Raw genomic sequence first — 24,583 nt, 5'->3', positions numbered from 1 at the left:
TTTTTTTTGCAATTTCTATCTTTTTTTCCCTATGAATTTGGTCATTTACTTAGTCACCTAAAGCAAATTTCTCATGGCTTACCACATCCAGCAGATTGACAGCATGGCCCTTCTGTGGACTGGCTGGCATAATTGGAATTGGCTTTGATTTTTCTTCAGCTAGTAACTCTTCAGCTTTTGAAGTTTTCAGCATTCCTCGCCAGTTGCCTGTTGTGGGTTCTTGACCACTATCTCCAACCCCACCACCTCCAGATGCAGCCTGAAAAAACACGTTCCAAAGCCTATACCAGCTGTGCCATCTCTGTGAACTAAACAGCGTCCATTTACTTTACAGTAGTTGAGAACACCTGTGTAGTCCCCGCCTAGTGCTCAATCTATCGGGACAGATAACGGGGTCAAGAAAGGGAGACACTGGGCAGCGTACAGATCTGCAAACCTGAGCTCTCTGCACAGGAGGTTCACTTGTAAGCTTACAGGGCCTCAGCCAAAGAGGCCCTAACTTTTTCTTTGCCACTTGATGGCTTCAAAATTTTTCCTCTTCCTTCCCCCCCAAACACTAGATGATGGAAAATGCATAAGCTGCCCTTAAAAGTAAAGCTACTCATTAAAAGTTTGCAGAAGGAAACAGAACTGCCTTTTCACTTAATCTCTTCAAAGTAATGTTAAACACATGAATTTATGTCTGTACACTTAAGTATTTCTCAAATTAGTTCGCATTCCTAATAGCCAACAAAACGGTATAAAGTAGAAACTCTCCAATAGAAGAAATAAAGACTATACTCCAGGCCAGTGATGGTGAACCATTTAGAGCTGTCTACGATACAAACACTGCAGCACACGTGCCCTAAATTTGCCACCCCTGCCTAGGATGGCGGTCATTGTAAGCCGGCTCAGATCACACCTAAACTCCCTCAGTATCCATATTCCTGAGAAATTAAGAGAAATCAGTACTACTAGTTAATGATACAACTGCTTCTGCAACCTTTCTAGGATACTGATTATAGTCTTAGCTTGTAAAAAAAAAGTGACTATACATAATTCAACATTTAAAAAGAGGTTTTTAGACACTCTTTAAAATCTTACAATATGAGAATGGATTGTATACATTTTAACCGAAGAGAATCAGGGCAGCTATTATAAAGATGATAGTCTGGGGTATCATACTGAATTAAAATACTGGTCAAAATCTCTGGTACATGACAGTGACCTACATCTGAGCATAGGCATAAAATACATCATTTTTATTACATATAACTTAAAGATGACTACTTCTATTTTTTTTATTTATTTATTATTTATTATTTTTTTTTTTTGGTGGAACCGAGGATTGAACTCAGTCCTTTGCGCTTGCCAGGGAAGCACTTATTCCACTGAGCCATCTCCCCGGCCCCTAAGATGACTACTTTTAAATGCTTGCTAATTATACATGAACGACAGTGAAACCGTAAGGAAAGTAAACACATTCACTATGATGCCACGAGAAAAATAACACTGGTGTAATGGTTTGGACAGTTCTCATACTACCTGAGCACAGTGGGATGAGAGAAGGTAAGACTTTTTTTTTTATGTATTTAGTATAGGGTCTCACTACACAGATCGGACTCCTAGTGACCCTCCTGCTTTCAGCCTCCCAAGTGCTGGATTACAGGCGTGTACCACCACACCCAGTCTCAGTCACCATCTCAGCACGCTCCCCCCCTGGGGGGAGGGGCCGGCACAGCATGTTGGGGATCAAACCCCAGCCACTGCGCCTGCCTAAATAGGCGCTTTAGTCAACTGAGCTATCTGGCAGGCCTAAGGTATTTATTTATAAGGCTTCAGTTACAGTTCAGCACCTTAAATCTGGGTAAGAACAGGAGCTAAGTGGCAGGAAAATAGGGAGTGAAACTGAATGATTCATACATTGTCTAATTTTCTGCCAAAAAGGTCAAGAACTGACAACGCTCAAGCTCTCACAGTCCCGTTTGTCTTCAGTTTGCTGAAGCTGCTGAAGCATACACAAAGCTACGTATGCAGAGTGACAAGTGCGCACTACCAGGAAGCGCGAGGAAGCACGGGGGAGGACTGTCTTAGTCCCGGACAAAACGCAGCCCTTCAGAGGAAATGTCCAAGAGCACACTTTCTATCTCTCAGATCCTATTTCCCTACCAAAACACGAAATTCAAAACGACAGCTGGAGGTAACAAAACATTCTATTATTGTTAATGAGAACAGTGTTAAAACTAGTTACTGCCATCTTACACAGGTTAGATCAAAGGAACATTAAAAACATTAACACAGACAACAATCGATGCCACTCTACAGACAAATTCTTCAATGGTTTGAAGACAGTGTTTCAGTGAGAACCAAGGGTAACAACAATTCCATTCTGAAGCAAGAGACTCACATTTTTAGTTTCTCTTCTGCTGTCCTGAATTAACTGTTAAGAGATATGTTAAAACATGCAATTTAACAAGCAAGATTTAAATACGAATGATTTGAAATTCAAAAAAATGCAGGATTTCCTCTTAAACTTCTTTTTCTGTGTTCATCTTCTACATTGCAAACAAAAGATGTCCACAGCATTTTATAAAGTATGCAGTTACAGAACTTAAAATTTTGATTAAAGTTATGGGACCTTAGCACAACAGCCCACACTGCTATCCACTCCGTGTACCGTTCCCAGAAGACGATGTTGCACCCCACAAGCAGGCATGCAGGCGTAAAGAGGAACCCGAACAGACCTTGCCGTCAGCCTCGGCAGAAGCAGCAGGGGAGGGCTCCTGGGAGGCAGGCGCCAAAGCACTCGGAACTTTAGAAGACTAAAGGCAAAAATGCAGGGAAAAATCAAGGATGCCAAAAGTGCACTCAGAAACAGTCTAAATGTGAATTTTTCCCTTCTGTAATAAAATAGCAAGATAACATGAAAAACAATGTAATCATGGGAGATAAAATCGCTACTCTGCCTTATTTCCTAACTATTGCCACTTGTGGTAAAGTTTTCTTCAGATGCATGAAACCGAGAAACAAATCCAAAGCCACACTTCAGTTTTGGTATTTAATAAGACGTTTTTTCAAGGCAACATGATTTTTGTACATGTGTTTTACTGTGTATCAGCTATTTTAGTTATGATTGGTAGTCAAAACTCCTGCCAGGTGCTTACTGTTGTCCTCCTTCTCCAATAATCATTATAATGAATTCATTATAACAAAGCTGGCTGAATTTTTTCAAGGAAAAAAAACCTTGATGCTTTAAAGCCACCTTTAAGCATTTATTCCAGTATATTCAAAGCACCGTTATCTGGTACTTACTCAAAACCTATTTGAACCTTGTGCTCCTTTACTCATACTGTTCCAGTGAAATAAAAAAGTTACTTCTAGAACTGGGTGATATTCTGAAGCTTACCAGTCCATTTGTAGGAATTCGAAATATGCTTTCAAAACATGGTTTTTACCTTGTCTCGTGATACAGCTGAAGGTAATTCTCTTGCTAGCCTGTTTCGCCTTTGCTCCTATAAAATGTAATGAAGCACAACAAAAATGATAATTAGAGTACTGAGATATATGTCAGCTAAAAAATGTTCATCTTAGGTGAGAAGTGTGAAGTAGCTTACAGATAAACATCCTCTTTCTAGTGGGACTCACAACATCATTTCATATTTTAAAATAAAACATTTAACCCAGAGTTTCTCAATCTTTTTTTCTCTGCCTCAAAATGCCTGAGGGATCTAATGCAATGTCAGTAACGGGCTCCCTATGCTAGAGATTCTCAAAAGCGGAAATAGACTGAGGTCGCTCCCTTTCTCACTAAATTAGGAAACACCATCAGCACACTATGGAGAATCTGAAGCACACATATCACTGAATAATCTGCACACTTTGTGTTAAATTCAGACAACTTCACACCACGAAACCATCACTTGAAGATGTATGTGTGAGCCAGGCGTGGTGGTGCACGCCTACAATCCCAGCATTCAGGAGGCTGAGGCAAGAGGATTATTTCAAGTTCAAGACCAGCCTGAGCTACATAGTGAGCTCAAGGCCAGCCTGAACTGCATAGGGAGATCCTGTTTCAGAAAAAAAAAAAAAAAAAAAAAAAATAGATGTATGTGTGGTTGTGGTTCTCATTTAAAATGTTCTACTTTGTCAACCCTAAACTATCTCCACAGTGTTGATAACTAATATACATTTTTGTAACCTGGCTAATTTAACGGACTAATAAACATCTAAGCCCATCAAAATGTGAAACAAAGCTACAGAAGCTGTTCAACCCAAATCAACATGCACTAAACACCTGCCATATCTAAGCAGCATGACAGGGGCAAAATCACATAGATAAAGAAGGGTACAGATGGTGACAGTGACCTCTCACAGGCAGCATCGCTACTGCAAAAAAGCACTCAGAGTAAATTAAGTCAGACTGAGCCTGCACAGAAAGAACTTCCGGAACACTCTGACACAACAGCCAGCAACGCCTCACGATGCTGTCTAATGTGTAGAGTTCTGCTGTCTTTGAGAGAAACTTTGGCCCATTTTTTTATTTTTTCACAGGAGGTTATCCAGTGATAACAGATGGCAAAAATATATGGATTTCAACACTTTGATAAAAAGTTAGCATGTTAAAATGTCTATTTTTAGAGGGACACAGAACAAAAACCTGGAAACACGAATTCTCACCTAAGTCTGTTACCAACTAGTTACGGCCCTGACTGGTCACAGGCTCCTGCAGGCCCAGCTTACTGTCTGTGTTAACCGGATACATTACCCACCTTTCTCAGCTTCAATTTCCTAGTGTGTGAACAACAGCATCTCCCTCAGACACTGAAAACATCAGATTAAATAATGATACCACCCTCTACTCCTTGAGGCAATTATTAAAGCCAGAAGCATGTTCATCTGCAGAAAACATGGATTGGAATCCTATCCCATGAGACTTCGGTGGCACAACAAAATTGCTCCAGATGCAACCTGTCCATAGTCTTTTTTTTTTTTTTTTTTTTTTCCCAGTTATAAGAACTAAATCCTTAAACTCAAGAATTGTCTATGTGGCAATTTTTAATATGAGCCCACTTTTTATTCTAGAAGAACCTTATTTATGCATCTTGGAATTCTCTGCAACAGCAAAAATTCCAGGTGGATAGCTAATAACTTATTCCGAATACCTATTAAAAGGAAGGTGCTTTTTTTCCTACACAACAGTGCCCAGAAGAAAAGGCACAGACAGAGAACCTGCTACCATGCATGGGTCAGACTTCTCATCTGCTTTAAGCTGAAGCCAATACCCAGAGGCCTTCCACTTCCCATGTTCCATGTCTACAGCTGTCTCACATGCAAAAGAAGAAATACAGATAGAGACAAGGACTTAAGCCAGATGTGGTGGCGCATGCCTGGAATCCCAGCACTCAGACATCCATGAGTTTGAGGCCAGAGTGGGCTGTACAAGTGAGTTCAAAGCCAGCCTGAACTTGACAGTGAGACCCTGTCTCAAAAAGGCTGGGGGGAGGGAGGAAGCCTCAAGTCTGTCTGTATTAAGGAGTAGCAGGATAACTCATTGCTTTGGGAGAGAAGTAACACAAAACAAAGTAAGTGCATCTGATAAACTGCTGCTTGGGCACTGGCTCTATCTGCTATCGTTCAGAACTGGATACACATTAAGACAGATGACAAGCATCTACCCCACTTATGGTAAGAAGAGTGCTCTGCTTTTCCAAATTTATGGTAACGTAAATCATTCCCGGAATGCTTCTTTCACAGGTTTCAAAGCCCAATGAAAGCAATCTTCAGAATTCATTCATTCATTGTGTTTTATATACTGTATGTCAATCTAAATAAACTACTTTTAAACAGTAAACAATAATTTTCAGATCCTGAGTTGCGTTTCATAAACAGAAAGAATAATACCTCCAGGTGGTTTTGACAATTAAAGAAAACAATATAATGATATCAGCATGTTTTCTTGCATACAAGAATTTGTTTCATAAAAATTTGTATATAAGAAATACAGTGCATTTGTTTTATAGTTACCAATGACATGTAAGTTTGATATAACTTAGTTACAATAGATTTTTTTATCTCTGAAAAAAGACACATTGTATTTACCTCTATATTATTGTTCATTAGCCCACAAGCATCAGCAAAGTCAGGATGTTTTGTGTTGATATAAGCCAATTCAATTGCCACCAAATTATGTACCTAGAAAAAAAATAAGTATCCAAGAATATGTCCTTAATGTAGTTGGGGAAATTTATATATAAGGTTTTGAAACAGACAACTGGAGAAGTACAGGAAACTGAGGCCTAAGGAAGTACTCAACAGTTACACTCCAACTGATAAATCTTCTGGCAAATAAATCCTCTAGCTTCAAACTCAGGACTTTGCACTTACCAGGCATGTGCCGTGCCACTGAGCTATAATGCTGGCCCTAGCTTTTTAATTATTTATATTTCAGCACTTACAACTGCATTTCTCAGGAGGAAAACTGACATTAAGACACAACTATCTGGGGCCAGGGAGATGGCTCAGTAGAATAAGCACTTGCCTGGCAAGCTCAAGAGCCTGAGTTCAATCCCCAGTTCTGCAAAAAACAAAAACAAACAAACAAAAAAAACCCCACAACTATATTACTATTTGAGAAAAGTTACATACCTGGTGCTTTGCTGCAAGAAACTTTGCTATTCATATTTAAGATTATCCATTATTCCAAGCTAAAATTTTAGTTCAATTTTAGCAATAACAATTATAATCAGACATAAAATTAAAGATGTTACCTTTATTTGGATAACGGACATATTTAGGAACTCAGGTAGCAACCAGCTTTAATTATGAGGCATCTAGTCAAGTACAGTATGTGGTTCAAAATTTGGTACAAAATCTAAGGCTACAATAATTTAAAAACTGGAAAATAAGTGCCAGTCTTGTACAAAATTCTTACGTGTTACAGAGAATGAACTTAACTTTCCCTATGTTCTTTGTACCACCTGACACATCTCAGGGATCATGACACCACTTACGTAAGGGTGCAGAAATGGGTACCCGGGATCTACTCAAATGAAGTTCCAATGATGCTCTGCTAATGGTCGTCAGAGTCTGAGATCAGGTGAAGTGTGAGTCTGACAGTTCTCCATGTGTCACTCTTATTTTATACTTCCAAGGATAGTTTTATACTTTTATCATCCAGAGCCAAGAAATCAAATGCAATTTTAGTGACCAGCGGGAAACAAAAACCCACTAACGATTAGAGGCAAAAGGCCATTTCAAGTGCTTGTCTCATGTTCCTATCAATTTCAGCTTCGGGAGCTGGGGGTAGACAGCAGCAACCCCCCCAACAGTAGCAAGTAACTCTGATATTACAGTACTTGGTGGCCAAATAAGCAAACTGTAGAACAGGCCAATTACCCTGATGTACTTTGCAGCTAAGGAAGACCTTGGTATAAAGGCTTAATTTCCTAAGACGGAAGACAGATTGATTTCCCATTAAACCTGAAGTACCAGTATGTACTACAGCAAAGCTATTTACGACCTCAACAAAAACTCCATTCTCATAAACATTTGTGGCTGTGGGCTAGGAATGGTTAAAATATAAAGAAAAATGCACTTTATGCAAGAATTACTGAAAAATTTCTTTGAAGTATGACTGAAACTCATTCTCAATCTCGCAACACACTGGGAAACATGCCCAAACCCTGAAGTAATCACGGAATATTAAAAAAGCAGGCAAGCTAAAATTTAAGCTTTTTACTAATACTGATAACAGTGATACCTGAGACACAGAAGCTCACCATTTCATTTGTGACAGGAAGCCTTTTACGGAGAAGACAGGTCACTACTTCAACTATGGCATCATGAAGCTTAGGAAACCGTAACAATTCCTACACATGATAAAGAGTTAAAAATGTAAATTTCATTTAATGAAAACCAAGTCTTTTCTAAAATACTTAGAGAACATAACATGGAAGTTACATTTAAGAATATCACTGCAAATCACTTTTAGACAAGGGCACCACAGGTGGCAACCGCTAGCCCATCCTCTACGCGCACTTCTTCCTGGCCTGTGAAACCACCCCCTCCAGTCCTGCACTAGCTACACCGGGACCTGCTGCTTTCCCTCAGTGACCTGTGTACTGTAATTGCTGCAGTGCTGAATGATCCTCTGCATTTCCTCATGAACCAGTTCCACACAACGGAGGCTGGGCTCTTCTAGACGTTTGATTTGCCGTTTGACCAGTAACTCAAATGAAACCTCAGGCACAAACAAAGCAGGACGAGGGCCCTGAGAAAATAAAACATTAAGCTACATGTAATTTCAGTTCTTCCCAAGGGGTTAAAAATAAATCATATTTTTTATATTTTTTCATGAAGTGTGCTTAATTTTAAATTAAGAAAGTAAAACCAAAAAGATAGTAACAGTTTTTATTTTTAAAGTTTTAATCTCATTTTCATGAAGTCTGAAAGACAAGCATACTCACAGTAGCATTTCTAATGGCAGTCAAAATGTCTATAGTGTTAAGGCCACCTAATGGGTCAACAGATTCTAAGGTTCGGCCAAAAGTTTCATGGAAAATATAACAAATTCTAGCACCACCACATCTGAAAGGCAATGAAATATATGGTCACTTCCGTTATTGTAAGAGAAAGAACCTCCAAGTCAGAAAGTCTCTAAGCTTTAAGCATACCATTTTGAGAACACTTCATAAGCAATGCTTTCCACCCACCTCTATTTCAATGCGTTCGCAGAATCATGATGTACCAGTTTATCTCAGGTGTTTTGTTGGCTTGGTTATGAGAAAAGGAGCCTCTCCATGAAAGGTATTCATATATACTAGTTTACACAGGAACTATTTGGACATAAATTATCAGTTAACTAAGAACTGTTAAAAGAGTTTCTCTCTGGCCTAGTTTCTTTGCTAGCCTATGTGCTCCTTAAAGACAGGGAACAGTACTTTGTTTCTGCTGACTCACAAAACTCACAAATTCTAAAGATCGTAAACATTTTCTTTACAGGGGCCATGTGGTAAATATTTAGGCTATGCTGGATATACGATCTCGCAACTACTCAACTGACATTAAGAACAAAATCAGCAATGCAAGATACATAAAGAAGGCCAGCCATGTTCCAATAATACTTGCGCATACTGAAATGTGCATGTTATACGTTTTAGATGTTATGAAACACTAATACTTACAATGTAAAAGTCATTTTTAATTGTTGAATTATTGTTTGCCTACTTTTGCTTTTGACAAATCACTTCACTTCAGTATTAGGCCCCTGTGCTTCCCATCTTGTTTAATGACTAGAAATTCTGGGATTAACTTCTATGATCTTATTTGAGTGCAGCTAGAGTCTACAAATGCTTTTATAATGTCTCCCCAAATCTTCCCTATTTTTACTACCATTATACATCAATATTTATAAGTTAACCACAAGAGGATACTATATGATTTCATTTATGTGAAATATCTAAAATAAGCAAACTCAGAAAGCAAATTGGAGGTTATCAAGGTTTGGGCAAGAGATGACCAACAAGCAACAGTAGAGAACATACAGGAGTTCTCTTTAGGTGATGAAAAGTTTTGGAACTCTATGCCAGTGACAGCTGTACAACATTATAAAGGTAACCCAAGCCCCTGAGTTGTGCCCTTACATTACACTGTTACAATTACTGGTCACTTGTCTCTTTTCTTCCATTTTTTTCCTTTGCTGAATTATCCTACAACAGGTTACACCTCTGATCCAAAGTGTTTTATGTTTCACAAGTTCTCCCAATTCTGAGCAAGCCTTGTTTCTAGACTCCTTTCCTGCTTCATCTCCGCTGCACCCCAGTACTGTACATGCATGCCACTCTCCAAATACATCTTTCATTAGTCCATGCTGTTCCTGAGCCTCAATGCCCTCCTCTAGCACCGCCCCAGATTCTGTTCCAAGCCCCATTCAGATGCCTCCTTAACTATGCAGCTTTCCCAATTCCTGAGAAAAATAAAACATTGTCTCTTTAGTGTCCTGAAAGCTTGATTAGGTGGACACAGCCCATCAATTCATTAACAATTTATATAATTAGACATAGATGTTGCAGGCACTTTTCTGGATGTGTGTTCTAACAGTGTTTAAATAATCATACCTCTGCCACCTATTCAAGCCTCGTATTTCTTTGACCTACACTACCCAGTATACCTCATAAAGGTCCACTGGAATCATATTTTCTTCCCTCAGCATGCCACTCATACAGTAATAATTCAATAATTAGTCTGTTAAGTACTCTGAATCTCTGGAGTTAAGTCACATGAAACACCACCCAAGTCATCAACTGCTACACATATACACGAATGTATGTGTAACTGGTAAGGTCTGAATAAACCCTGTGGATTGTACTAATGTTCACTTATTCCTTGTGTTAATTGTGCTATACTAACATGCATGAGACCTCTCTATACAGTTCTCTGCAACTTCCTGATTCTATTCATAAAATACAACATTTTTAATAAATGAGGGGTAGTGGTGAGCAGCCAGGGTAGGAAAAAAAAAAAAATAGAGGATGTAGAGAAAGAGACATTTTTACATAGTGCTAGTAGTTAAACAGTGCAGTATCCTCATAGTATGTAATACGTACTGAATACTTCAAGGATGCTATACCTTCTAGTGCAATCATTCTATTTCTAGGAATTTATCATCAGGGTTAGCCTGGATACATGCCCCAAAGGTATGTGCACAAGCAGTCCTTCAGATCAGTTATATCTGTGTATCTATTAGTCACTCCTTGCCCATGGCCCATGGTTTTACTTTCTTAGGTTTCACTTACCCAGATCAATGATGGCACAAAAACATTAAATGGAAAATTCTAAACATAAATGAATTCTAAGTCTTAACCTGTGCACTATTCCGAGCAGCATGGTGAAATCTCCTGCTGTGTACCTGGAATATGAGCATCCCTTTGTGCAATGTACCCCACCCATCAGTTGTTTCTGAGCCAACCTAGTCATCAGATCAGCTATCTTGGTTGGGATCACAGTGCTAGTGAACAGTGGAGTATACAACTATCCTTGGTTTCAGACATCCACAGAGGGCCCAAGGGGTCTTGCCATGTACTCCCATGGATTTTGGGGGGGGGGGGTACTGGAATTGTATACAAACTGTCCAACAGTAGGGGACCAGTTCAACAAGTTAGGGTGCATCTAAAAAGTAAAATACATGCACATCTTCAGACTAATAGTTTAGTATATAATATCAGAAAGTAGTTTGTAGCATGTTGATCAAAAGAATTTTCCATTACTAAGTTATTCTGTTGTCAGTATCATAGTTTATTTTGTGAGAAAGAAGTAGGCAGAGTCAGTGCAAGTTTAAAATTTTTTTAAGAATTGTGCTGGGGAGATGGCTCATCAGCATAGATGCCTGCCTGGTAAGCCCAAGGTCCTAAGTTCAGTCCCCAGTACTGCACAATAAATAAATCAATAAATGAATGAAATTTTTTAGGAATCAAAGTTAAAGACCAGATCTTCATATTTTTCTCAAAATCTGTTCAGTAGTAGGGTTTAGTGAATAAAATAATTGATTATTTGCCTACTCTACTATTAGTGAAACTGGGCAGTTGGGGATTCATAAAAATGAAGGATGCTTTAGGAAATTCACTTATTACTGATTTATACTGATGCTGTTTGGGTAAGAAGCTGTTTAATGAAAGAAAGAAATCACAGATACTGAAAGTTAAGGTTAACTGCTTCTCAGTCTTTTGGCTAAGATCAAGTGTGATATCTGTTCTTATTAGTGTAAAAGTTAAGGTTCAAAAAATATTTTCATATTATAGTGCCTTATTAATAATCATCATTTTGATTTTTAATGATTTGAAGAAAAATAAGTTCTTTTTTGCATGAAAGCTTATACATACAGAAAATTAACTTGGGTGGTTTGTATTATATTTAAATAGGGCTTTGTGTCAACAATGTTAAATACACTTCACACTTATTCCCCCTGTGGTGCTGCTTGGCCTGCAGGTCCGTGCAGGGCCGCGGACGTGGGTCTATATTACACAGGATGGGTTTTGTTAAGGTTGTCAAGAATAAGACCTACTTTAAGAGATACCAAGTGAAGTTTAGAAGACGACGAGAAGACAAAACTGATTACTATGCTAGGAAATGCTTGGTAATCCAGGACAAAAATAAGTACAACACACCTAAATACAGGATGCCAGTTCGTGTAACTAACAGAGATATCATCTGTCAGACTGCTTATGTCCGTGTTGAAGGGGACATGACAGTCTGTGCAGCATATGCACATGAGCTACCAAAATACGGTGTGAAAGTTGGCCTAACAAATTATGCTGCAGCGTGTTGCACTGGCCTGCTGCTGGCCCGCAGAATAGGTTTGGCGTGGATAAGATCCATGAAGGCCAGGTGGAGGTGACTGGAGATGAACACAACGCGGACAGCACTGATGGCAGACCTGGCGCCTTCACAGGCTATCTGGCTGCAGGCCTCGCCAGAACCACAGCTGGCAATGAAGCTTCGGGAGCCCTAAAGGGTGCTGTGGACGGAGGCCTGTCTATCCCTCACAGCACCAAACGGTTCTCTGGTTATGACTCTGAAAGCAGGGAGTTCAGTGCAGAAGTACATCAGAAGCACATCAGGGCTCAGAATGTCACAGACTATATGCGCTACCTAATGGAAGAAGATGAAGATGCTTACAAGAAACAGTTCTCCCAGTACATAAAGAACAATGTGACTCCAGACATGATGGAGGAGATGTATAAGCTCATGCTGCTATACGAGAGAATACAGTCTATGAAAAGAAGCCGAAGAGACAAGTTAAAAGGAAGAGGTGGAACCGTCCCAAAATGTCCCTTTGCCCAGAAGAAAGATCAGGTAGCTCAAAAGAAGACAAGCTTTCTCAGAGCTTAGGAGCGGGCTGCTGAGAGTTAAGCCAAATTTCTAGGAAGATTTTTCAGATCAAGACCAATAAACTTATTCATCAAGAAAAAAAAATATGGGGCTGGTGAGATGGCTCAGTGGTCTAAAGCACCTACTTACAACAAGCTTAGCAAAGCACAGGGACCAAGGTTCGATCCCCCAGCACCACATGCCAACCCGCCCGCCCCCTGGTGGGCTGAGCTGGCCACACACACACACACACACACACACATAAATAAATAAATAAAAATTAAAAAAAAAAAAAGAAAAAAAAAAAATAGCGGGGCCAGGGAGATAGCTCAGTGAACTAAGAGCTTCCCTGGCAAGCGCAAGGGCCTGAGTTCAATCCCAGGTTCCGCCAAAATAAATAAATAAATAAATAAATAAATACACTTGACAAAATTAAATGTGGACTGCACCTTTAATCGTGACAGAGTACCCAGAACTGCATTTCCTAAGTCATGTGTCACTGCCATGGATTTTATTTGATTACACTTTTTCTTCAAAAAAAATAAATAAAAATGAAATAATTTTCCAACTAACATGTATAGCATCTAACTTTTAAAGAGGTATATAATTCAGGCATTTATGCTTATAGATGCATAGAACAATGTCTAGGTCAATGCTAAATTCAGGAATTATCTCTGGCTAGTAAAATTAAGGGTAATTTTGTTCATATGTTTATTTTTTACCTATTTGCATCTTCTAAGTTTCCACGAACAATTATAGCTTTAAAGACGCAACAAACATTTGTAAAGCTACGTTAAAAAAATGTAAATTTTATCAAGTGAAATAGTGCTTTAAAAAACCCAAATTTTCAGGCCAGGGAAACAGCTCAGTAGAATAAATGTCTGCCTGGCAAGTGCTAAGTCCTGAAATCCCCAGTACTGAAAAACAAAAACAAAAACAAAATTGGGCTGGGGAGATGTGGTCTAACGCCTGCCTGGCAAGCTCAAAGACCCGGGTTCGATCCCCAGTACGACATGCCACACTAAGCCTCAAAACTCAGGGCACACTGTGCCAGCCACCAAAACTGGCCGTAGTGGCGCATGCCTACCCTGGGGAGTCTGAGACAGGAGAATCACTACTAGTCCAAGCTGCACAACAAGATCCTGAACCAAAATAAATAAATAAATACACAAATTTTTACTGTGCTTCAGCTTAGAAAACATTTTTTATATAAATACCAGTCTTCATTTTATCATTTCTATAAAATGAAATCCTAGTTTTACAAACAATCACGAACAGACAACTTAAAGGTACCTTAACAAAAGATAAGTGACCCTGCAGTATAGGTAGCCAAATATATACAGAAATGTTTTACTTACAGCTCTGAAGTTTCGATATATTTTGCAGTTCCTTCAATAGTGTTACAATATTCTGTGGCAAATTTGGTAATAAGCTGAAGTAAAGTAGCACTTTTATCATCCACGGGTTCGCCATAGCTGTTCAGCAGAGACTGATACTGAGCAGCTAAAACATTTATTCTGGTCTTCAGCTCTGGTAAGCAGTCCCTGATGTGGTGCATCAGCAACCTAACAAGATTAGAGGAGGGTTTGAAAGTAAAAGTATTCTAACACTCCAAATAAATCGGATGTTTAAGATGCAAATAGCAGGATGTAATCACAGCACTTGAGGGGCTGAGACACGTGAGTAGCTAAGAGTCCAAAGCCAGCAGAGACCACATAGTGAGTTCATAGACAGCCTGAACTACATAGCAAGAACTTGTCTCAAAAAGCCAAAAAAAATTAATTAAAAATAAAAAACAAGGGGCTGGTGAGATGGCTCAGTGGTCTAAAGCACCCACTTAGAACAAGCTAAGCTAAGCAAAGCACAGGGACCGCGGTTCAATCCCCCAGCACCGCATGCCAGCCAGCCCCTGCCCCCTGGTGGGCTGAGCTGGCCACACACAAAAAAATAAATAAATAAATATTAAAAAAATAAATAAATAAAAAACAAATAACGAAGGAAACATGTCAAAGGTCTAACATTAAAGAACAATTATATATAATTTTTTCCCTTCCTCCACATTTCCTAGCACTCAGGTCCTAAAAGCCCTAAGCTCTCCAGAGTATCTTCTGCCTAGGAAGAAGCTTCAGGACAGGAACTGCATACCAGAAAACCCAGGTCTGAGCAGGAGGTTCACTGCTCAATTGCTTCTGTACAGTAAGGCTGCTGCGGAACCCCGCGGACAGTGTGCATGAACGTGAACTATGTGGGCTCCAGGCTGGTGGGGCTCATGGGCGCAGGGGCTGCGTGCCCTCACCTTGCCCATGGGCACCAACTGTTACCCCAGGACCCTCACTCACAGTAAGTGGTACACGAAGTTGGGTCTCCGCAAATCTGCTCTAGCAAATGTGCTGAGCTGAGGAGGAGACCATCCCTGTGCCCACAACCTGTGCTCAAGTGGAGGAGGAGTCAGGCTGAGCCTCGCCTGCAGGACTGGCTGCTATTCAGGACTGACTGGGTAGAGGACGCCTAGGGAGAATGAGCGGGGAACTGCTCATCTTGTGCGGAGAACCCACACCTGGTGCCAGAAGCGCTCCCTGCTCTGAATGGCTGTGAGGCACAGCAAAACACTGGATCATAAGAGCAGAGCATGAGCTCAGGTGAGAAGCAAGTAGTCTTTGAAAACAAAATGACACCAAGATATTTTGGTCAATGTTACTGAAATCTGCCTTCAACCTATCAAACTGTACCAATTGCTAGGAAAAAATGAAAATTATTTTCACATTGTTGCAATTACCACATAAAAGCCACTCAGTCCAATTTTACCTCCATTATTTTGGTTTCATCATCTTTTACAATAGGTAAAAATAAATCATGTTCAAGTTATAAATTTTAATTCCATTCCCAAATACAAGTAGAAATGAAGTCATCTGTTATCTAGCTATAACCCCAAAACTGCCAAAATTTTCGGCTTTATTAAAACATTTCAAAATTCATTTAAACATTCTAGGCTACATGATTTAAACTAATCCAATAAAAATAAGAGAGATCTACTTCAAAAGAACCCATTATACAGAGCTGGGGATATAGCTCAGTGGCGTGGCGCCTGCCTGGCAAGCACGGATCGAGTTTGATTCCCAGTGAAAGAAAGAAAAAAAAGGACGGAGAAGGAAAGAAAGGAGAAAGGGAGAAAGGAAGGGAGGGAGGGACGTAGACAGAGAGACACACAGAGAAAGACAGAGAGAGAGCACACTATACAGAAAACAGAAGTGAAACTATAAGGAAAAGTATAAAACACAAGGGACTAATATATAAGAATAACATCCTCCAATACTTGTCGACAAAACAAATTCATTTTCAAAAGGTAAAAATGTTACCTGTTTAGAGTCCTAGCAAGATACTTTGTTCCATTTCTATTGGCCAGAGATGGGTATTTCTTTTGAAGAAAAGCATATTCATCACGGATGGAATCAGTTACACTCTTCTTATTGTTAATATCTAGCTGGCTCCTAGGTTGAAAAGCAATAGAATTGTTCAGCTAAAGAAAATTGTCACCCTTGCCTACCCCACGACTCTGGTGATGGTGGCAGTCCTAGGTGTTCTTCCCTAACACCTGTCCTTGGCAAGGCGTGGCGGTGCATGGCTGCAATCCCAGCACTCTATGGAGAGGCAGGAAGCTTGCCAAAAGCTCAAGGCTAGCCAAGGCTACATACTGAGTTCAAGGCCAGTCTGAACTACATAGTGAGACTCTGTTTCAAAAAACGAAACAAAACAAAATCCACAACCTAACACCTGATAAGAATTGTTTTATTTAATTCTCACAATAATTCTGTGTGAAAGGTACAATCCTATTTTATAGTAAAGAACTGAGGTTCCAAGAGATTAATTTACCCAAGGCCACACTTTAATTAGCACAGCTCAAATTTGAATTATGTGACTCCTAAGGTAATTAAAGCCTGAATAGTGTAGGCCTCATTGTTACCACTAATGTACTCAAAAGCAGTTAAACAGGTAAAAACTGTAACTCTATCTTAATCAACTGTATCTCTTTCTTGGAAAGGCAACTAATTTCTACCAAAAATAATTAAGTTAACTTGAAGGGCAAGCATACACAAATACAAAAGCAGTACTACAGCACATCCTTGCCTAGAAAGGAAAAGAGCTGGAATTGAACACAGAATAATAGTTTACCCAGCTATCTATAACTAGGATAACTATAATAAGATTTCTCCAAGTCACCCTGGCAATGCATAGCATCACTAATGCGAGAGGTTAAATAAATCTATTAAAATCCATGAGCTTTCTTGATTAGGTACAAGTCAGATAATTTTTTTTCTCCTTACCCAGTACCCTTCTCAGACAACAGCTTCAATAACAGACTGACGTACTTAAAGCCTGGCTATTTAGTTATCTTCCAAGGTGTGGCACCGCTTACTCTGGAAACACTGTCAATTAGCAATACCTCTGAGAGTTTAGTCAATCTGTTTTCTCCCTCTAGAGCAGTAAATTCTTTAGCAACACCACCTTCATAGTAAGGGGGAAAAACAGGACAGCAGACATTTCAGACTGATTTTAGAAATTCATACTTGCTTTGAAATGAGAATACTGCATTCTAATCTACTCTTTTTTTTTTTTTTTTTTTTTGCGGAACCAGGGATTGAAGTCAGGCCCTTGCGCTTGCCAGGGAAGCCCTTATTCTACTGAGGCATCTCCCCAGCCCCTCTAATCTACTTTTGATGCTAACCTGTTAACCACTCCGATTATTCCAAGTTTGACGGGAATAACCCTTCCCATCAGCACATCCATGGCATCAGTGCCTGCATCCATGAGATCCAGTTTAGTGATCACGGCAAGGGTTCTGCGGCCTGGCCAGTATACAAAAGAAAGAAGCAAGGAGGGTGGGAGGGAGGGGAGGAAGGAGAGAAAAGAGGAGAGGGAAGGGGAAGGGAAAGAAAATGATCCATTAAAGCCATTAATTATTAATAAAGGAAAATCTTCTCTACAGTCCTATCTAACATTACCTCTTCCATAATTTGCTGAACTTTGCTTTACATAATTTTAAACACAGTGTATAATTACTTTTAAAAAGTTTTCATATGCAGTTTTCTTTTTATTAGCTCTTAGGACAAACTTTTTTGGTTTTAACATTTACTTCGGTTTGGCATAAAACATTTCAGGGGAGTTCCTCTTTTTGTTGTTTTTTGGTCTTTGTTTTTGTCAGTGTTGGGGACTGAACCCTGGGCATGTTAAGCAGACGCTCCCCCACTCAACTACATCTACAGTCCTTACCTCCATTGTTTCTGACAAGTGCGGACAGTTGTGTCATTACTGCCTCAAAACAAAATAGTTCCATGGCCCCTACTGCTCTTGGGTAGATTTCCTTACTATGTATTACCAGACTAAGACTATTAGATCAAAAAGCATGATTGTATTTATTGTACAAGGGTCACTTTATTTCATGCTACTTTTAAGTTTTGCTCCTGGGAATCGAGCCTGGGGCTTGCATGTGCTGAGTGCAGGCTCTGACATCAAGCCACACTCCCACCTCGAGGGTCACTTTGGTCACTACAAATACAATGCTTAATATTTTACTACAAATAATAAAATTTAAATAAGCTTTTTGGTGGTTTATCTTTTAATCTAACTGAAATGAATATTAACTGCTCACAAGAAAGTTTCTTAAAACTTCAAATAAAAAAGTTGCAATGGCAATTTTAATTTTTGCTTGTGGAAATTTTAATCAGCATTCTAAAGCACTAACATTTCCTGTGAGATTTTTGTTTGAAATTCTTTCAAATCAGGAAAGGAAAAACATGACACAGCCTTCAGTATTTCCAAATACTGAAGTGCACAGAACCGGCCTTGTGGGGCAATGAGAACATTTATCGACGGCAGTAATAACCAGTCTACAAGCTAGAATTTTATGCAGAGTAAGAGTTACCCTAAGCATCGCTGACCAAGGGACACCACCCACAGTGTGGACCCATTCTTGGGGATATAGATGTCTGCCATAAGCATTTCACCTTTCCTGTGCAGGAAGCATGTCTAAATGCTTTCTACTTTTGCAGAATGTACAACACTGTACTTCTCTATCATAATAACCTATAGCAATTAAACACTGAGTGGTTTATCCTAAAAGTTAAGTGCTACAAAACTTAAGTCATTTTATTTGTATGATCTTTTTGCAAAGTCATTTTACTGTTAAAATCACTAGGTAATTATTATTGCAGAAATAGACATCATGTGAAGTCTTTTTGGTTAGCCTATATACCAACTTAATACCTATTTTCCAACAAAATTCCTATGTGAAATTTTATGCCAAGTAGAAATGCATTACTTTTAAGGGTTTTTTTTTTTTTTTTTTTTTTTCTGAATGCCCTCAGGCATGGTTTCTCTGGCTGGAGTGTTGTGGGAGTCGAACTACAGCAACCTGAGGCTCACAGCTTTGTGGAAGCAGCCACTTAAAGAACTGAGCTATGGCCAGGCCCCCGAGAAATGCATTACTTTTAAAAATCTTTGTTAACTTCTTTTTTTTTTTTTTTTACCCCTGTATCAGGGATTGAAATTTTTTTTCTTTTTTAGGGTGTGTGGAGGTTGTTAGCAGGAATTGAACTCAAGATCGTCATGCTTGCCAGGCAGAAAATTTCTTATTAAATATTAACATCTGTTCTTACCATCTGGATCTACCTCTCTCGAAATTTTAAGTGCCTCTGACGTTGCCATATCTGTATTGGCAGCAGTGACGGCGAGGATAATGGAATTGGGATTACTGATGAACCGAAGAATGAGCTCTCTGATTTGAAGCTCAATGTCCTTAGGTTGATCACCAACAGGCACCTAAACCAGAGACGAGCAAGGAACTAATAAAAAAAAGTTAGCTCAGCTTCTTCCCCACACAATCACAGAATTTTGGTATCTCTCCATTTACTAATGAAGAAATTAAAAATAGCCTATAATAATACTTATAAACTAGGCAATATATCAAGTCTCAAAACACCAACTGCCAAAATCAAGTTTACTTCTGTACAAATGTTGTTTACTGAACACAATCGTATGTTAAGGACCGGTCGGCACTAACTCACTAGAGACAAATGTATTCATTCACCCATCAAGGGCTGAGTAACCCCCCAAGGTATTTCAAGTATTACTACTTTACATGGCAGAGTGTTACAGCAGTAAGTTTTAAAAAGATCCAAATATCAGTCTTGGAGCTTCTGCTTAGTGAGAGAAGCAGAGTGAACATACTTACTGTATCCAGGTAACAGAAAGGGCTATCAAAGCAAAGCAGAACAAGAAGTAATGGATGAGTACAGGGGTTACCATTTTAAACTGCTATTTTAAAACTAGATTCTAGGGGCTGGAGAGATGGCTCAGTGGTCTAAAGCACCTACTTAGAACAAGCTTAGCAAAGCATCAGGGACCGCGGTTCAATCCCCCAGCACCACATGCCAGCCAGCCCCGCCCCCTGGTGGGCTGAGCTGGCCACACACACACACACCACACACACACTCTCTCTCTCTCTCTCTCTCAAATAAAAATAAAAATAAATAAATAAATAAAACTAGATTCTATCAGAACTGAGTGACAATGACATTTGAGAGAAATAGCAGAAATTAAAGGCTGTAAGGGAGAGGTACACAGAGAGCAGCCATCAAGCAAGAGCACATGATGGCAGGTGAGGCAAGGACAGGCTGACTGGGCAGCATCTCTGACCACTTGTTTCAAGCCTGAGTATTTTCTGGTGAGGTCTTATTTTGGTGGAAACATGGTATGTGGGAGAAGAATATTTCAGGGTGTGTGCCTAGTAAGGGCAGGAGGCCGGAGCAGAAATGAGAAGGCTAATAAGGGCACAGCAAGTGGATGCTTCAGATCTCTGTAGGAACACAGGCTTTTCCTCTCAGTTAAATGTGAAGCCCCTGGCGAAGATGGTGAGCTAAGAAATGATTCGATCTAATTTTCACCCCAACAGGATTACTATGGCTCCTTAGGTGAGAACACACAATGAAGCCCTATTGTTTACTGTTGTTATTATTGCACTAATCTGGAAAGATGATGGCTAGCTCAGGACAGTAGCTATGAATGTGTGAGACACTGTGATGGCTCAGGTCTCCAATATTCCCTGAAGGCTCAAGCATTCAGAGGTTGGGCTTTCAAATGGTGACCGGATCAGCTGACTGTACATCAGGAGGTGTGGGCTGGTGGAAGAGGCAGGAACTAGAGGAGGTCACTGGGGTTGGGGCGGGGGGGGGAGTCTCCTTCCCAAGTCTCCTCCCCACCGCTTTCCAACAATAATGCTGTACACAGCTCCCCTCTACCAGATCTCCCCTCCCCCTTCCTGCCTTTAAGTCAGCTCACTATGTATGAATTTTCTTAACAAACAAATAAACTGCTCCACTTTTGAAGTATGGCTGTCGGGCAATTTGTCGCAGCACTGAGAAAGTGACTCAGACACTATAAAATTGTAGATATATTATAAAGGTAAGAAGAGCTGGGCTTGGTGGCACACACTTATATCACAGCACTCTGGGAGGCTGAGGTAGGAGGATCACAAATTCAAGGCCAGACTAGACAATTTAGAAAACGTCTGCCTCAAAAGAAAAAATTAGGGGCAGGGAGATGGCTCAGTGGAATAAGCGCTTCCCTGGCAAGCGCAAGGGCCTGAGTTCAATCCCCGGTTCTACCAAAAAAAAGAAAAAATTAGGGCTGGCAAGATAGCTCAGAGGACTAAGCGCTTGCTTAGGTAAGTGCAGGGGCCAGGGTTCGATTCCTGGTACCCATGCTGTGCTGGAACCGTCCCAGGCACAATGAGCTAGCGATAGAGTAGGGGTGTGGCAGCATACACCTGTAATCCCAGCATTAGGGAGGCAGAAAACAGGAGGATCACTATGAGTCTAAGCTGTGTAGTGAGACCCTGCACACACACACACACACACACAAAAAAAAACCCTGAAAGAAAAAAGAAATTTTAAAAAGGGTTGGAGATATAGCTCAGTGTGAAGACTCTGAAAAAAAAAAAAAAAAAGTGGGAAAGCCAAAAGGATGTCCTGACAGGAAATATGACATATTTCACTATTCAAATATATGGTTTTCTGGAGTTCAGAGAGAGAGAAATAGAAATGTCAAAGATGACCACAAACTCTTTGGCTAAGAACTGATAGTCTGGAGCTGCCATTTATTGAAGTAAGAAGACTACAGAAAGAATAAATCTAGCTGAAAAATAAACCAGGAATTTAGTACTATGCACGTGAAACTTGAAATGCCTGTTAGACATTTAAGAGTACGCGACAAGGTCCCCCAAGTGATCTCTAGACACTGAGAGGCAAGAAGAGCCAGGCAAGGGAATGGACGTGAAACTGGAGCCGCAACGGTAGTGTGGTACCCGAAGCCAAGGCAAGTGTTTCAAGGGGCAACCAACCAAGTGCGAGGACAGTGCGAGTTTCACGTCAAAATAGGCAGGTCACTCTCGTATGGGATTTAAGCCCTCCTGTTCAAGTGAAAACAACCACATTCATGAGTAACAGCTATTCCTCACCTTGGTCATTCCTGGCAAATCCACAAGTGTCAAATTAACAACGTTGGGTGAAAAGATCTTAAGATGAATTGGTTCAGGACTTACTCCCTAAAAATAAGTTTTAAAATATATTAAAACCACATCAGAATTTTAATGAAGTTTCAAATGCTAAAATATAACTCAAGTACATAGACTGCGGGAACTTTTAAGTATGAATTAAGCCATCATTCCCAAAAATGTTCAACTAGAGGATCTAAGCGACACACGGGAAGGCACAGCAGGCTACAATCACATCCAACCCCTCGCCATCAACACAGACTTTTTTTTTTTTTTTTTAATATTTTTTTTATTTATTTATTTTGTGTATGGCCAGCTCAGCCCACCAGGGGGCGGGGCTGTCTGGCATGTGGTGCTGGGGGATTGAACCGCGGTCCCTGTGTTTTGCTTAGCTTAGCTTGTTCTAAGTAGGTGCTCCAGACCACTGAGCCATCTCACCAGCCCCAACACAGACTTCTTACATGGACACTTAGCACCAAAAAAAAAAAAAAAAAAAAAAAAAAATACCCCTCGTTACTCAAATACCTGGTGTTCTGGAGTTCAGAAAGAGAGAGAAATAGGCAAGTTCTCCCAATCAGTTAGGGTCCTGATTTCATGTGTCAAATCGCAAGACTGTACAGTAAAGCTTTTCTCACACAAGTTATCTGAATGCTCAGATTCCCAGATTCAAACAGTAAGAATGGGAAGCACGAAACTGCCATATTTTCTCTCCTATGGACTAAGATTTCTGCAGAGAGGCGACCTTCACCATCGGCCCACTACACGTTTTGGGGTTGGGCTGGCTACGAGCAAGGTGTTGGCTCCCTGCTGAGGTGTTCATCCTTGTCCTTGTACACAGTCTTTTTCACCCTTTTATGTCTTCTCATGTGTTTATCCACCATCTATACATATATTAACCTATTATTTTTTTAGACAGGGTCTCAACTATAAAGTCCAGGCTGGCCTCAAACTCATGGCAATCTTCAGCTTCCCAAGTGCTGGGATTATGGACGGATGCCACCACTGGCACTACGTTGTACTGTTCCTCAGGACTCTTATTACCATGTATTTCCTTATCAAGTGCCAAACAGTTGCCCAAATACCTTTGCAACTCCAATTTTGTATTTTAGCATCAAAGTTTTATGTTAGGCAGATAAAATAATTTACATATTCAGACATATGAAGTGTAAAATCAAAGTAACATTTACTTCATTACAAACATAATTTAAGAAAAATTTTTCTTCACTTAGGACACTGACAGCCTTTTGAGACAAGGTCTCACTCTATAGTCCAGGCTGGCCTCAAACTCATAGTGACCCTCTGTTATGGTTTGTGTCTAGGTGTCCCCCCAAAGCCTCATGCAGTCTTGGGGCAGCCTCTGGAGTTTGTGATTGATTACTGTGGGTGTGGTTGTTGCACCCGCCCTGGGGCAGGTGATTTGCATTTCAATGTAAGGTGGGAAGGGAAGCCAGCTGCTTGAGCTGCTGCTACCCCTCCCTTGTGCTCTTGCTCTTTGCTGCTGCCCTGAAAGGTTGCTCTCTGCTGTGTGCTGCTCTGCCTTGTAGCCAGCTGAGTGTGGACTGAAACCTCCTGTAACTATGAGCTAAATAAACCTTTCCTTCCTTCATTTTGGGTGTCAGGTATTCGTCCCAGCAACGAGAGAAGAGTAACTAAGACATTTGAACTCACAGAGCTCAGCCTCCCAAGTGCTGGGATTGCAGGCTTGTGCCACATTACCCAGTGCTTTTCATGTTTTAAACTCTGTGAATGAAAACCTACATAATTCACCTAGCTAAGTGAATTAGGTCCTTACGTAGGCTTAATCTTTCATGACACTGTTTATATACCTAAAACTTTTCAATGTCATACTCTCTAAGTTCTGGTAGAATGTAAAATTACTACCAATTGCTGAGTTCAGTAAATACATGGGGATTGTAGGAGAGATAATACAAATTGGTATGGTGTGATTTAATAACTTCCCCTAAATTGAAATTATCCAATATAATTGGGTTTCTGGCCACAAATTCTACCAATTCTATGCAATAAGGTTATTAGAAATTCAGGGGGCTGGTGAGATGGCTCAGTGGTCTAAAGCACCTACTTGGAACAAGCTAAGCTAAGCAAAGCACAGGGACCTCGGTTCAATCCCCAGCACCACATGCCAGCCAGCCCCACCCCCCTGGTGGGCTGAGCTGGCCACACACACACAAAATA

At 40.2% G+C, this 24,583-nt stretch overlaps 1 protein-coding gene and 1 pseudogene across 7 annotated transcripts in view; one reads left to right on the top strand and one right to left on the bottom strand.

Moving 5' to 3' along the window:
* Dnm1l (dynamin 1 like) overlaps positions 1-24,583 on the bottom strand; it is a 67,219-nt gene that overhangs the window by 4,174 nt on the left and 38,462 nt on the right. For 3 of the 7 annotated variants that reach the window (XM_004632182.3, XM_004632183.3, XM_023716255.1), the window contains 13 exons: positions 22,355-22,441; positions 19,497-19,659; positions 17,567-17,687; positions 16,200-16,331; positions 14,202-14,408; positions 8,445-8,565; positions 8,093-8,248; positions 7,758-7,847; positions 6,079-6,171; positions 3,435-3,491; positions 2,724-2,801; positions 2,387-2,419; positions 83-259 (listed from right to left, as the gene is read on the bottom strand). In XM_004632182.3, the coding sequence (XP_004632239.1) occupies positions 83-259; positions 2,387-2,419; positions 2,724-2,801; positions 3,435-3,491; positions 6,079-6,171; positions 7,758-7,847; positions 8,093-8,248; positions 8,445-8,565; positions 14,202-14,408; positions 16,200-16,331; positions 17,567-17,687; positions 19,497-19,659; positions 22,355-22,441 (1,515 nt within the window). The remainder of the gene's footprint in view (positions 1-82; positions 260-2,386; positions 2,420-2,723; positions 2,802-3,434; positions 3,492-6,078; positions 6,172-7,757; positions 7,848-8,092; positions 8,249-8,444; positions 8,566-14,201; positions 14,409-16,199; positions 16,332-17,566; positions 17,688-19,496; positions 19,660-22,354; positions 22,442-24,583) is intronic. The other 4 variants (XM_004632190.3, XM_004632184.3, XM_004632185.3 and 1 more) reach the window with 2 other exon arrangements.
* On the top strand, positions 11,684-11,793 carry LOC111817059 (annotated as a pseudogene).

This window comes from Octodon degus, unplaced genomic scaffold, assembly GCF_000260255.1.
Source record: "Octodon degus isolate 3935 unplaced genomic scaffold, OctDeg1.0 scaffold00047, whole genome shotgun sequence".
Taxonomy (NCBI): Eukaryota; Metazoa; Chordata; class Mammalia; order Rodentia; family Octodontidae; genus Octodon; species Octodon degus.
The sequence above is the reverse complement of the archived record's forward strand: the minus strand, read 5'-3'. Positions and strand labels throughout refer to the sequence as shown.